Here is a 15,323-nt window from a genome sequence, read left to right on the forward strand (position 1 = left end):
CGGAACGTGCTTGCTTGGGAGAATTCCTGTGATTTTAGTACAACTTTTTGCCTTTTATTCCTCCTGAAGGCTGGTGGAGTTAAAGAAGTAAAGTTAATGTAGAGCAATAGGAAAGTTGGCAGCAGCAAACTTTGTTATTGTAGCAGCAGTGTTCTCGTTATCTCGGGCTTCCTGATGGAATTTTGGGGGAAAGGAGAGGAAGCGAGAGGTGAAAGAATGAGCGAGGGCTGGGCTGGCTGCTTGTTTAGCTTGGTCTCTGTCTCCCATATCAGGCCTCAGTGTCCACCTGTCCAGCCCTGCCCCAGCCCCAGTTCTGTATTTTGGCAGCTGCAGTTTGGCATTTCTGGGCGTGCAGGAATCCCTCTGTTCTGCCAGGCTGGGCACGGCGGCTCAGCCCACGGTGAGCACCGGGAGCTTTCTGGGGTGACAGCGCTGCCAGTCCCCACTAGATCCCTGTGCCCCCCAGGGACTGTGCCTGCACTGCTCTGGGTGGCATTTGCCTGCTGTGAAATTCCCTGGGATTGGAGCTTTCCGTGTCCTGGCACCATTGGGGTCACGCTCAGGTCCCTGGGGGTGCTTCAGCCCCGTGACTCCCCTGGGTTTCTTCACTTTTGTGGGGATGCTCAGACTCAGGGATGAGGCAGAAGGATCATTCCTTTAAAGGAATCAAAGTGCTGACCCTCTGAAAAATATGGCCCCAAAGGAAAAAAATACAAATTTGTCTGCAGAAAGCATATTTGTGATGCATATAATCTCTTTCCGTGCTTCTGCTGTGTTTGCTGAGGCTGGGTGATGGGAGACCTGCCTTGCTGTTGTCTGCTTAAGCAGGATTCAATGTTATTTGCCACAGGATTCATGAAAATGCCTCTGCCTGTATCATAGCAACCCCGTTTCCCACAGTCCATAAAAAGTCCATTTCTCCCGAGCAGCAATCCGCCGTCTTAAAGATTCAGGCACCTCCTCGGCAGGGAAAGGGGGATGTGCCCCTCTCCGGGTGCTTCCCTGAGAGCTTAAGCGTCGGGATGATCCCGGCTTGTCCTGCCTGCACGGCGCTCCTAATGCTCTGTCTTTAAGGCAGATAAAGTGCTTTCCCTTCGGGTTTCGAAAGGCTTCCTCCCCCACCCTGGCTATTTCCCACCTCTGTTTAAAACCTCACATGACAAGTTGGAGGGGATGGGACAGCTCCGAGCTCGGTGACGCGGTGGCTCTGCCCTGTCCTGCCATTTGGCTTTTCCCCCGGGATGGCAGCAGCACAGCCCTGGCGTTTGCTGGGGAGGGAGTGAAGATCTGCCCCGATGCCAGCCCTTCAGTGGGAATGCAGAGGTGCTTTCTCAGCCCGTAGATGACTGTTATTAAGAGCTGCATGTTCACCTGACTCCTGCCCCCATCTGTTTGCATAATGTGGTTATATTTCTTTTTGGATCAGGTATTCAGTACACAGCCCAGCTGCTGTGTATAATGTCTGAAGGAAAATTGCCAAAAATCCATGTAAGTTTTTTGGTTGGTTTTTTTTTTAGTTGTTTTGTTGGTTTTTTTTTTCTTTTTTTGGTTGCTTTAGTTTCAGTTTGTGACTAGAAACCCCTGTCTGTGTTGTCACTTCATTTTGTTGTGGTGCTTGGTTTGTGTGTTCAGCTGGGTTTGTCTGTGTGCCGTGCCTGCCTGCATGTGTGTCCGTGTGCTCCGTGTTGGAATGGTGATCTCTCCCTGTGTGTCCCAATTCCTCTGTGCGTTTTCTCAGCTGGGTGTGACAGTGTGCTCAGTGTGTCTCTCCCAGTGAAACCTTGGGAGGGATATTTGGGTAAAACTCAAGGATTTGTCTCGGAGCTGCGGAGGCTCCAATGAGGAGAAGTTGGGAAGCTTGAGGAGAGCTCCCAAATGTTAATAATTGTGTAAGAATTGTCCTGTTTGAGGAGGGTGCTTGTGCAGGGGTTCCAGGGCTGGCAGAGGATAGTTCTGCCAGCTCCTGGCTTTGCCACGGATTTACTGTGTGGCCTTGGGCGCGTTCCTTTGTTCTTTGTTGCCTTGTGGCTTCTCTTTTCCATCTGGGATAGAGGAATATCACACAGCACTGAGGGGTAGCCATGATCTTGTCCTGTGTGTGCCCTTTCTGGTGGGGAACATGTGTGTGCCCGTGTTGGCCCAGCTCTGCCTACCTGGGTTCTGCCCGTTGGAGCTCTTGTAGACAGCAGGAGCTGTGGTGATTGATGCTTCCCACTAAAAATAGATGCTCCTGGAGGAAGAGCTGCTGGAGGAACTGTGATTTATTGTCTTTATTTTATTAGTTGTGGTTGAATTTCTTTCCTGGGTGGAAATGAGTCTTAATCTGCGAGCACGACAGACGGCTGGGGTGGCTCTAACCAGCAAAGGGCCATGTGGCATCTGCTCCTTATTCCTGCTTTTCCTGGGAATTACTCTGGCATTGTCAGAAACACCACCTTGATGGTGGGCAGGGAGCGCCCAGAGCTGTGCTGGGCAGCCTGAAAGCTTCACCACCCGAATGAAAGAGAATTTTGGGGGATGCAGGGAGTGCGTGCATGCCAGGATTTAAAGAATTAGGTCTGGATCTCCACGGAGATATAATTTCATAGGAGTGTGCTGCTTGGGCAGCTGCCCCTTGTGCTCTCACAGAGCTGGGGAAACTGAGGCACGGGGTGGTTGCAGAGTGGCGCATTTTGGGTTGGGGTTAGTGGGGCTGGGATCTGGAGCAGGATGCGGGGCTCGGCAGTGGGGGAGGCTGTTTGCCACCGTGTTTGGGGTCTGGTTTGTGCATTTTCCTGCAGCCCTTGCCGTGGGGCAGCGCCGGGGCCAGGCTGGTGCTGGGCACTGTGGCTGAGGCTGCGTTTGGGGGATTTGGGAGCCGGGAGCAGCCGAGTGTGGCCGTGCCCATGTGAAGGGCCATGTGGCTCAGCGCCTGCCCCTTCCTTTGCATCAGCTGAGACATATATAACACAACGTATGGGCTGCTGGCAGCCGGCGTGGGGCTATTTTCGGCTGCATCGCGCTGAGCCCGCCCTGCTCGCCGGGCTGGGCTCAGTCTCCGGGGATGAGCTGTTCCCAGGGCTGGATGAATCCCTGTTCTCCCGGGATGAGCTGTTCCCTGCCCCTTGCCCTGCTGCAGGACCGGTCCGGGATGGGCAGGGCCGGCACCGACCCCTGTGGCTGCTGGGGACAGCCGGCAGCGCGCCCTGGGTGCCAGGGAGGCAGAGCAGGCTCACCCCGCTTAAAGCAGCCCGGCTCTTTGTTTCCCCTTTTTGTCCCTGGATAAAGCCCCAATTGCTTGTCCCTGGCTAAAGCCCCGAGTGGATTTCTAGGCTGGTCACAGTGGTGACATGAGCCGTGTGTGCCCCGGTGTCCTCCTGTCCTTCTGGAGCGAGGCTGTCGCTGCCCGGCGCGCCCGGGGCTCTGCGCTGTGCCGGGGACTGAGGCTGGAATGTCCTTCCCGCTGCTCCTGCTTGGGCAAGCAGCGAGCCCGGCTGTCCTGCTCCCTGCCAGGGCTCTGTCCCCAGCCCTGCTCCCCTCCTGTCCCGCCTGGAATGCTGAGGACAGTGTCTGGTTTTCAGGGATGCGCTGCCCTGTGCCGCATCCAGGCATCCCGCAAAATCCCTGGGTGCTGCTGGCTGGGTTTGTTCACCCCCAGGACTCGGGATTTTTGTCCCAAAGTTTCCAAAGGGTTAAGCTGCTGCTGGTGCCAGTTTTGGGGGTTCTGAGCCCCTGCACGGGAGCTCAGAGCTGTGAGAGTGGCTGCAGCTCACATCGGGAGATGCTGGACAAGGAATCAGCCCAGCTCCGAGGGCTTGGAAAGCAGAAGGGACAGAATTGTGTAGGAACCGTTCCCTTGTCATCGGGCAAATGCAGTCTGGCCTCAGCTACACGAACAGGACAAACCCCTAAGGACCCGTCTTCCACCCCAATAGGAGCGGGTTAATTTGCTGGGCATATCTGGGGAAAAGTTTTGTCAAATTAAATTGTTCAGTTTGACAAAAGCATCAGCTCTTGCTGGCATTACCAGAAAACAGGTTTTTTTCAAAGCATTTCTGTGGACCTCATTCCCCTGCTATTTCTGCTGCTCCACTCCCCTGTATTGTGCTCAGTAAATCTGACAAGGTTCTCTCAGTACGTCGTGCACTGAAGTTTCTGTTCTGATACCAAATTTAGGGAAGGCTTGTTATCTACAGTTCTTTCTTCCTGGCTTGATAAGGTGCTGATTAATTTAATGCAACTCTCTTTCCTTATCTAGTTGAGCTTCAGTCAGTTTTAGTATAATCTTGAGAAAGCGTGATCAATCTTTAATGTTTGTTTTTAAGGTTTATTCCAAAGTCTTTTAGGCACGCTGGATGTTTGCTCTTTTGTGAAGTTCTAGGAGAATTAAGTTAAAAAGTAGCAATTATAGAAGCAGTTTTGAATGCAGATGAAACATTTTAAAGTTGCTGTAGAACAAGAAAGAGCAGTTGGCTCTGATGAAATTTCAGGTGTTAAAATAGAATTGTCTTAACTCTGGTGCTGGCTGCGTAAGGCAGGGAATATCAACAGAGCCTTGTATGGGCATGAGGATGGTGCAGGGCTGAAGCAGAGGGCCTGTTCACTCTCTAGAGGTGTGTGTAAGGTGAGAAGGGGACGAGGGGACTGTCACCTGTCCCTGTGTGGGGAATTGTCCCCTGATTTTGCCCGAGCACACAGGCAGGAGGAGCAGGCAGTGCATGAAACCAGGCTGTCATCGGTGCGAGGCTTCTGCCGAGATGTGGTGATCAGGGGCTGACATCTGCATAGATTTTCAGTCTCCTCTGGACCAGGGGAGATGGATTTCTGTTCCAATGCCCAGCAGCAGATCGATCCAAGCTCCTGGATACTGAGAGTTTTGCAGAATTGTCAAAAAGTCTTTCCTAAGGAATTAGAAGTGCACCCAGGCATGGAGCAGAGGAGCTAAACCTCCCAAACCTGCAGGCTGGGAACAAATTTGCTTAAGACTAACAGGCTGCCTTAGAACTAGAAATGTTCAGCCAGGAGAAGCCTGGCTTCTTCAGTGCACACCCAGAGCCTGGGAAGTGTGTTCCCAGGCATTAACAGGAGGCAGACTGTAGATTTATGGAATTCAGGGAGCACTGGTCCTGCTGCCCCCAGCACCCCTCTGCAGGGCTGGGTGCTGCTGAGCCATGTGCTGAGGCCAGCCCCGATGTCTCTGTCAGCCCAGTGCCATTTGCAGATTGTCACCGTGGCCCCAGCTGCCACAAAGCCCATTTTCCCAGCTGATTTGAAGCTCAGTACGAGCCTGTGTCTGGTCCCCAGAGCCCAGGTTTGGCTGGAGGTTGTTGGCAGCGTGTGCTCCGTGCTTCTCCCTTTGCTGTCTCCCTCCCTGGCTTCCCTGTCCCCTGCTCCCTCCTGCACTGTGGTAGAGTTGTGTGCTTTGCCCCAGAAAGCAGTGCTGCTTTAATCTCCGATTTCCAGCAGCTGCCAGGCTGTCCCTGTCCCTCCTCCCCACACATGTCAGGGCACACACATGTGTACATACGTGTGCAGGCAGTGCTGCACCTCCCTGTGGGTCACTCTGGACATGGCCAGGGAAACCTATGCATTAAAACACATGTGCATATGTTTTCCTTCCCAGATATATTTTGGAAAATATGAGTCAGCAGCAGCAGCAGCAGCAGCAGCAGGCAAGAACATATTACATAATCTCTGGGAGCCAAGAAAACCTCGCAGTGTATTAGGAGCGAGGCTTTCTGCAAGCAGCAGCTTTCACCATCATTTTGGGGCCACACATTGGCCTGGGCCCCTCAGTCGGTGGCCTCATTTCCATCATATCCTCTTGTGCGCAGTGCAGGGAAGCAGTCCCGGCAGCCTTGGGTTTTGTTATATTTTTAAACCCCCCAGTACTGGTAGAATCTCAGGGCTGTGCTGTTGGTAACGACTTCTCTCTTGTTCCTTAACATGTTCTCCTGCACAGAGTCTGTGATTTTCCTTTTTGGTTCCCCCCACTCCCCACCTCCTGCTGTTTTCTCTCAAATCGCAGCACTGAGAGAAATGGCACATGAGTGCAGCTGGAAATAGCTGCTGCCCCCTCCGCCTCCCCTCTGCTCACGGCCACCCACCTCCTCCACCTACTCCCAAATGGGAGAGTGAAGTCAAGAGCCACTTTTAGCCCCGGGCTGCTGCTCCTCGGCTCTCCCCCTCTCCTCGCCGTGCGTGCCCTGCCCACACAGCATTCAGAAGGGCTTCATCACCGTTTTAGGGCTCCTGCAGCTGGATGAGTGCTTGTCTGGTCCCATTGGGATCTGTGCTGGAGCATCAGGGATCACAGGGATGCGCAGTTTGCTCCGTGCTGGCCGGGCAGGGAGGGGGGAGCAGCAGAAATTATGGACACGCAGAGGAGCACAAACAAAAATCCAAGGGAGTCAGACAGCAGGGATGCCAGGGGTTTGAATCCTGAGCACTCTTGTGAGCGTTGGCACGGGCAGGGATGGGAGCAGGAGGCACAGAGCCCTGCACGGCGGGCGGGTGCTCTCAGCTCTCCATGGTGCTGCAGCTCTGCTCCTCCATCGCCAATGCCAGCCTTAATTCCAGGCTGCTCATGGAATCCCTGTGTCCTGCAGGACGCCTGGAAAGCCTGGGAGGGGAATGGGCGTTAGCAGAGTGAAAGCAAAGGAAGGAAAGGCCTTGTTTGTTTTTAATTTGCCCGATAAAAGCGAAAGGTTTTGAGCAGCTTTGATCTCTGAGGGCAGTGCAAATGCTTTCGCAGTGGCTGAGCCCGTGGGTGCCTTTCAAGCACAGAGAAAGCTCAGTTGTGGTTTTCCAATATCAAAGCCTTCCCAAGGAGGCTGAAATTGCCCCGCTGGCTGAGAGCAGGAGTGCAGGCAGCTCCGTGCCCTGCCTGGGACAGTGTCTGAGCTGCAGAGCACACTGAGAGAGACACAACAATTGGTGGTGACAGGATAACGTGTTTATCCAGAGCACTCTGTCTTCACCTCCATTAGCTCTCGAGTTTCTGGTGTTTGGAGACAAGAGAATTTAAATCTATCTTTTTAAATCCAAAAATCTCTGTTACAACTAGAAATTCTAATGAGCTCAGCAGAGGGGATGGGCTTTTCTGTTCACCATCCATCAGGGCTCTCCATTATTTATTGAAAAGCCTGGTTTGAGCTGTGTCTGCCCAGTGTTTGGAGCACCTAGGAATGATGGGGCCCTCCAAGGGCTGGGGTCTAGGGGAACTGCCCCCCATTCCCCACCTCTTGCTGCCAGGGTGATGCTGCAGGGGCCGTTTCATCTTTCTACAGCTTTGTTTCTCTTTCTGTAAAATGTACAGAAGGAAATTGCCCTTTCCTGTTCAAGGGTTTGGCAAGTGAGGATGAGAAGCGCTGTGTTGGAGGCAGGTGGGATTGGAGCAGATGGATGAAAAATGCCTCTCACCCTCTGGGCTTTGCGGGGGCCCCTGGCAGAGCAGAGCTCCCACCCAGGAGCTCCCTGCTCTCATTTAAAGCAGCATCTTGAATTCCACCCGAGATCCCAACAGTGATGTCAGCAGGGCTCCACCAAAGATTCATTTGGCCTCAGATATTTTGCATATGCAGCGTCAGAGCTCAGCCTTCTGTTTTTGCAGCTAGAGAAGAGCTCTGCACCTCTTTAGAGCCTTCAATAATAATACACTTGCTCTCTGTTATTAATTCATCTAAATGAGGCTTTTTTGTTTCTCTAAGCCTTTTGTGGTATTTCTGTGCTGTCGAGAAATTAATCTGCATTAAGTAAAAATACCTCAGTAAAACCAGGAGCTTTGGAGTAGCTGTTGAGCGTCTTGTGGACTAAGCTCTGGGGCAGAACCACCCAGGGTATCCACAATTCCCACCCCAAAGCCTGCAAAAAGAGCCAGGAGGGGCTCATGGGGCACAAAGGAATGGCACAAAAGGCACCCAAGGCAGCCCAGCCATGCTCTGGACGTGCTGTCTCTGACTGAGTGGCATGAGCTCACATCTTAATTCCCAAATCTTTCCTTTTTGAGCTTCTGTGTTTGGCCATCCTCTCCCCAAAAGGAGGATTGTTCCCTGGGGCACGTTCCCTCCTGTTCTGTCAGGACAGGCAGGACATGTCTGTAGTGATTTTCTCAGCTGGTCAGGGAAGATTTCTGCTCCTCTTTGAACAGGTCTCCACAGCTGGAAACATCTCCCCATCGCTGCAGTGGGTTTTGCTGCCCTTTTTGCCTCTCTGTTTCTCCTGCAGACAGTTTTACCTTTGCAGGGTTTTTCCAACTCAGGTTGAAATTCAAACAATAATAATACTTGACATTCTTCATCCTGGCATCTTAAAAATCTTTTCTGAAGTTTTAAAGCCTTTAAAGCCTTTGTGCTGTATAAATACTTGAGTACTTCTTCTATTTTTAAATTAAAATGGTGCCTGAAAACCCTCAAAAGTCAAATGAAGATCAAAGGCTTGGGAATACCAGCAGCTCTCTGTATTATTCACAGCAGCTCCAGACTGAGGTTGTGTTGGCAAAGTGCAAAGGGACTGCCGTGCTCATAGTGATGCAATAGTGGAATTATGGAATTGTTTGGGTTGGAAGGACTTTAAAGCTCATCTCATTCCACCCCTGCCATGGGCAGGGACACCTCCTGCTATCCCAGGTTGTTCCTAGTCCCATCCAGGGAGCAGTTCCAGGGATCCAGGGGCAGCCACAGCTTCCCTGGGCACCCTGTGCCAGGGCCTGCCCACCCTCACAGGGAAGGATTTAGGATTTCTCCTCAATATCCCCTCTAAACCTGCTCTCTCTCATTGGTTTCCAGTTAATCTGTCCCAGCTACTCTGTGAAACTCAGGAGAGCTGGGCTTGGTGTCTGACATTGCTGCTGCTGCTGCCTGGATGGAAATCCCACATTCTGTCATCTTGTTTGAAAATAAGAGAAAATTAGAGAAAACCAGAAAGGGGCTCTGCACCTCGTCCATCCCAGTGCAGGAATGGCCAGCACAGGGCTGGAGCAGGGATAGTGGCGGCTCTGTCCTTTTCAGGGGAGCTGAGCTGCCTTTACAAGGATTTCAGCAAAGTAAATCTCTTTTCCTGCAGCCCAGCCTTCCTCACTGTTTTCCTCCCTCCCTGTGGCTTCTGAGCAGGAATCAGGACAATAGATGGAAATTGATGTCCTGGAGGCATGTGACAAGGGGATCCTGAGGGCTCAGGGCAGCTCACAGAAGAATTGCCTCTGATAAATGCTCAGAGGTTTCTGTGGGTTTGCTCAGCAGCGGCAGTCAGGGCTCACAGTGGGGATTTTTACCACTGCCCAGGGAATTGTTCCAGGGCTGTGTGAGCCACCACCAGCAGCGTCCTTGCTGGAATAAAAGGTAAAAATGGATGCAGAGCAATTTGGCCAGAAGAAGAGTGGAAAGAAAAAAAAAAAAAAAAGTTAAGATCCAAGGAGTGGCTGTTGAAACGCAAAAGGATCTAGAAAGCAAAGATGCAAAAATAAAATCAGAATCGGAAATGAGTGATGTTTTTCCAGCATTGTGTAACTCATTTTAATTGCAATCCATCTAGAAATCTATTTGAGGCAAGAAATCAATGCAGAATTGTAGAGCAAAGCATTGGCCTTCCAGATGTTTGCAGCTTTCTGGATTTGTTTTATTTTCAGCTTCCTCCCACAGTTTGAGTTCCTCCTTCCTGGCAATGGCCAGGGAAAGATGTCCCCCTCACGTGTGGCAGGTGGGCAGTGAGGGCTGTCCTGGGGCTTTCTGCTCTGAATTTGTCTCTTGTTGTGTCTTGAGGAACAGCCTGGAGTGGTTTCGGTGCTGGGAATGGGGTTGTTGGAATGTGGAAGCCCCGGGGTTTCTGTAGGGTCACCCAGGCATGGCTGAGGGGTCAGGCCAGGCTGTTTTCCTTCACAGGGAGTTTCCCTGGGCAGGAATTCTGTGTGAGTGGTGGAGCTGGGGCCATGCTGTGCTCTTCTCTCTGATCAGCTCCTTTAAATCCATGGGATGAGGTGGTGTAGCACAGGCATGGCAGCTGCCTCATCATCTGGAAGTTCCTTTCACTGAATGGATTTTCCCAGCTTAAGAGACTGGTGAAAGTCCATCAGTGCTCAAGGCTTCTGGTAATCCAGCAGAATTAAGTCCTGACTTTCACAGATGTCATCCATGTCATTCCCAGCAGTCTCCTGAAAGGCCAACATGACATTTCTCCTGGATTTGGTGCCATTTGTGAGGGAGGTTTTACCTTGTTTCTGGTCCATCCTCAGCACTGGGGGCTGCTGAGGGTGCCTTGCTTTGAATCCAGTTTTGGCAAGGGCCTTGTGGAGGCTGCCCAGAGATGGGTCTGGGCAGAGCTGGAGCTGCAGAAGGATCCCTGTGCTCCTGGAGGGAGGGAGGCTGTGCTGCCATGGCCTTTGGAGTGTCCCTTTGTCCCGCCTGGAGATGGAGTCAGGCGGAGAGGCAAGGACAGAGCTCCCCAGGTGTGGAGAGCCTGGTTTAAGCATGGCTTAAAGAAAGAGGCCATGAAGGTATTCAGCTGAGGGAAATACAGAAGCCTGCTGTAAAAGCAGCCTTTCCCAGGCTTGATCCTGTAAATAATTAAGGTTCTCAGCCACCTTTTATATAAACAACAAGATTCTCAGACCGTTCTGTCCTTGGCTACTACTGGGAACAGACGGCCAGTCTGGGAATAGATATGAAGGTTTTGAGAACCTTTAATATCATGGTGGGAACACTGATCTTGGTTTCAGTAAACTAACTTCAGGTATTGTAAACAAAAGGAGGAGCTGAAGTTTTCTCTACAGCCTGTCAGGAGCTCAGATTTTGCAATATGCATGAACTTAATTAACACGGTTATAAAAAAGTGATTGATTGAGTGAATAAACGGAGTCAGATGCGAAAAATCAACAAAGGTGGTCGCTCCCTCACTTCAACACCCAGGAGGCAGCCAGGCCCCTCAGAGATCCCACAGCAGCCTCACAGCCAGGTGAGGCTCTGAGACAGCAATCCAGGGAGCAGCTGAGCTTCCTGACAGCCAGACACTCACATTCCCCTCAGAATGGCCCAAACCCAGTGGGCTCTGGGTAGGGAATTCACCTTCACCTCCCTCCTGGCTTCCAAGCGTGTCCCCCTCACTGTGTCACTCTCACTGCAGGGTCTTAAATGTGCTTGTGTTTAGAATACTGGCTTGGAGCAGCAGAGAGAAATGGGAACAGAGTTTGCAGCAGGTTAGGGTGAGTCTGAGGGATGAATCTGATGAGATTGCATGCAAAGGAACCATCCTCAGTCTGGGAAAGAGGCAGGGAAAGAGAATATTCAGGCTTTTCCAAATCGTGAGAGTGCAGCTGGAAGAGGGGGAAGGATAAAGGCAGGAGGTAAAACTAAGAATAGAGGAGTGTGTTATAAAGGGAAATCTGGGGCTGGAGGTCAGGACAAATTAGAACATGCAGAAAATGTACTCCACTAGGCCATGGATTTGTACTTCTGGAAAATAACTGAAGAATCTTCACGTGGGGCAGTTCTCATGGGATTAGAGAAAATATCAGAACAGGTTCTCAGAGAGACACTCTTCCTTTGGCCTGTGAGCAGAACAGAGGATTCAAATCTGGTTTTTGGAGCCCAGAGCCCCTTGAATTCCGAGAGGCACAGCTTTTCCTGCAGACATTTCTGGCAGCACACATGGAGGGGCAGCAGCAGCAGGATGTGCTCAAAATAGAGTTTATTCTGATGGTAATTGTGAAGAGGGGCAGCAAATTTCCCCAGGAGTAGAAGGGTTCTGGAAATGGGCCCTGGGTGATCTCAGGCAGGGGAAGGCAGTGTTTTATTGTTATTACCTGGACTGGATCCAAGCCTTTAATGGATGGGAGGATTTGCCAGTTTGGCTGTGCTGGAAAGCTGGGCAGTGGAGCCATCCATGGATCCATCCATGGATCCATCCATCCATCCATCATCCATCCATCCATCCATCCATCCATTCATCCATCCATCATCCATGGATCCATCCATCCATCATCCATGGATCCATCCATCCATCCATCATCCATCCATCCATCCATCCATCCATCCATCCATCATCCATCCATCCATCCAACCATCCATCCATCCATCCATCCATCATCCATCCATCCATCATCCATCTATCCATCATCCATCCATCATCCATCCGTCCATCCATCATCCATCCATCATCCATCCATCCATCCATCCATCCATCCATCCATCCATCCGTCCATCCATCCATCATCCATCCGTCCATCCATCATTGGTCCATCCATCATCTATCCATCCATCATCCATCCATCCATCCATCCCTCCCTCCCTCCCTCCCTCCATCAATCCATCTATCCATCCATCCTGGCTGCACTGTCCCGTGTCCCAGCAGTGTTTTGGGGACCTGCTGGACTGGAAGCTCAGGGTTTGCTTTGGTGGTGGTTTGGTGCAGACCATGGTCAGAGGTGCCAGGAGGTGCACATAACTTTTGGGTTTGGCACTGGTCCTAGAGAAGGAGACACAAGTAAGTGAGATCCTGCAAATGAGTGTTTGGATTATTGCTTTTGAGAAGATGGATGGAGGTGGGTTGGCTGCAGGAGCAGGATTTATCTTGGCAGTTCAGCAGCCTGCCCCAAGCCTTGCTGGTGTTGTGGTGTGGCCAGAAGGGCTCTGGATTTATGGATGACCTTAGGAAGCACAGGCAGTGCTGGGGGAGCTGGGGTGCTGCAGAGACAAGGCCACAGAGCCTTATCTGTGTCCAGCAGCTTCAAGGTCTGATTTTTAAAATGCCTCATGTATTTATTACCAAGAGCACTGGGTGCTTCTTCTAACATAAAATAGGCCTTAATTTGTAGATAATTCTGCTGCATCCTGTGCTACTTATCCAGAGCCTCTCCCCACCTGGTGTTGGTGCATAAATGCAGAACGGATTTTTCCCCCCATTTTCTCTCCCTGCAGTAGCTCCAGCCATTTTAAATCTGTGAGCTGGAACTCCAGGGATCTTGCTCATCCTGATGGACCTAAAAGTGGAGCACACAGGGGACATTCTGGGAGTTTGGCCATGAGCCCAAGACCTTTAAAATCATGAACCAGATTCTTGGTTAGCTAAATTTCATAGCTTTCCAATGTGTTTGGAAGTCACAAGATTTTTTCAGCTATCGGGTTTTAATTTTTTTTAAATTAAAAATTAAAATTAACAGACCCACACTATCCTGCATTGACATAAGATACAAATAATTTAAACCACTCCACTTCCAGGAGAATCCTTTTGAAATAAAAGTAAATATGTAACCAGTTTGTGGAGACAAACATAAAGGTTTAGTTTCTTTAGAGTCTGTATTAATGAATATGGCCAGGCATTTGTAAGTTGCTTTCTACACACACTCACTACCCATCCACCCCAAGAAAAGGCTGATTTTTACTACCTGATATATTTATAAGCTAAGAATATAAAAATTCTATAGGCTGTTACATGTTGCAAACACACAAAGTGTGATCACAACATTGATTTGTGCTGATTTGCATTGATTGCAAATTTGATTTGCAGCCCCACACATCAGAAATGACCTGCCCAGGTGCTGGGGGATCCCAGGGCAGTAAAGGTGACCCTCTGGGCATGCAGGGAGTGTGGAGCTCGAGACCCAAATCAGAGGGTTTGGGCACCTGGGCTCTCAGGTGGCTCCTTTGGGCAGGGATGCTGCACATCCAGACAGAGCTGGCTGCTCCCAGATTCCCAGGGAGGTGCTCACATCCACTCTGACTCACATCCATGGCATTTCATTGTTGGGTTGAAGACTGTCTAAAAATTCCCTGGCATTTCTCCAGAGAGAGTGCCAGCAGCCCTTAAACTCAACTCATTTCCTTCCCATCAAAGCCCAGAGCTCATCAATAGCAATCTCAGCTCCAGCAGGGAACTCGGAGGTGGGTGGGATTTGCCACCCTCCACAGCCTGGTGGTAAATAGGTCATTACCAACACAATAGCAGGAATAAAGCACAGAGGGGCAATTTGGAGACAGAGAAATGATGGTCCTTTCCCTTTGGTAGCAGGTAGCAAAAAAAAAAAAAAAAAAAATAAGCAGCAGAATAATTTAGGGAATTTTTGCTGGTTACTTTATGGAATCAATGAACAGCATCTTATTGTAGGTTTGTGTCTGGGGATTGACAAATGCTCAGGTGCTTTTTTACCTCTCTGCTTGCTTTTATTAACTAATGGGAGCTTAAAAGACAAGGTGAGGCCCAGGAGCTCCCTGCGGACTGGAGCTCTTACCAGCTCATTGGAGCCTTTTCCCAGCAAGTTGCTCTCAGAGCCCTTTTTTTCCAGCAGGAATGTCACATATGATAGAGGGACTCAAAGGGGCCAGTTTTACCTTTAAAGTCTAGGTTTAATTTTTTTTTCTGTTCAAAAAAATGTGTTTCGACAGTTTGTCACATCGGCTCAGCCTGCCACGTCGTGGGCAGTGAAGTGTTAGGAAGGAAGAGCAGAAAGTATTTTGATGAAGGATCAAGTCAACTCACTAATGTTTTTTGAACATCTCCTGTGTTGACCTTGGTCCACACAGACACCCCCCCACTCCTGCAGCTCTCCTGGCTCTGGGAGAGGTTCTGAGGGAATTGCCAGGCAGGGGCTGGGGAGATGGCAGCAAAAGTTCTTGCAGGAGGTCTGTGCTTTGCAGCAGAGGCATTTGCCAGCTTCTCCTGAAGCCTCCATCCTGTGTTTATTTTGGAGCTGAGGAGGAGGGAAGGAGGGAGGGAGGCATCATCATCCTTTTGGTAGCTATGGAGAGTGGGGAGGGCAAAGTCTGTGGAGCACAAGAGCCCCCAGATCTCCACGCTCAGCTTCCAGAAAAGCCCAGCCCAGTCCCTCCTGTTGGGCTTGTTTTTATCACCAGACAAACATTTAATTATTTTACCTTCATGCTGCTGCTGAATCAACTGAGAGAACTACAGAAGATAATGCACTTCTATTTTTATATCTTACACTAATGAAGCTCAGGCTGGAATTTTCCCCTGCACGATTGGCTGGAACAGGGGAGGAAAAATTCCGAGGGAGAGGAGGAGGGAGCGAGACACTCAGCATTTAGCAGCGAGCATGGCTGTGGTTGGAGCAGACCTGCAGCGCTCCAAACAGCCCTGAAAGTGAGGAGAGCAGCATTTCATCCTCTGCAAGGATCACAGAGGGTGTTTCTCCGTGGTGAGGGATGGATGGAGGCAGTGATATTCCAGGACTGTGCTGCTGGCTCTGCTTTCTTGGCAGGCTGAGCACCAGGGCTGGGCTGCCCCCAGCCCCCAGCGTGGGCTCACTTGCTCCCTGCAAAACATCCCCTGGGACTTGGCAGGAGCTGAGTGCTCCGTCAAAAGTTCATTAATATGTTGAGCTGGAGCCACACGGCTGC

The 15,323-nt window shown here is 50.6% G+C and overlaps 1 protein-coding gene across 12 annotated transcripts in view; it reads left to right on the plus strand.

The window, feature by feature from the left end:
• ARHGEF9 (Cdc42 guanine nucleotide exchange factor 9) overlaps positions 1–15,323 on the plus strand; it is a 212,301-nt gene that overhangs the window by 100,167 nt on the left and 96,811 nt on the right. Inside the window, exon 1 of one of the 12 annotated variants that reach the window (XM_074551333.1) lies at positions 1,018–1,323. The exons of 10 other annotated variants lie outside the window; for them this stretch is intronic. Coding sequence is in view for 1 of the 2 variants with exons in the window: in XM_074551327.1 (XP_074407428.1) it covers positions 1,459–1,488 (30 nt within the window). In the remaining variant the exon portion in view is untranslated. Of the gene's footprint in view, positions 1–1,017; positions 1,324–1,453; positions 1,489–15,323 lie in introns of those variants that run through there. One more of the 12 variants, XM_074551327.1, reaches the window with a different exon arrangement.

This window comes from Zonotrichia albicollis, chromosome 14 (genome assembly GCF_047830755.1).
Source record: "Zonotrichia albicollis isolate bZonAlb1 chromosome 14, bZonAlb1.hap1, whole genome shotgun sequence".
In the NCBI taxonomy this organism is placed as follows: domain Eukaryota; kingdom Metazoa; phylum Chordata; class Aves; order Passeriformes; family Passerellidae; genus Zonotrichia; species Zonotrichia albicollis.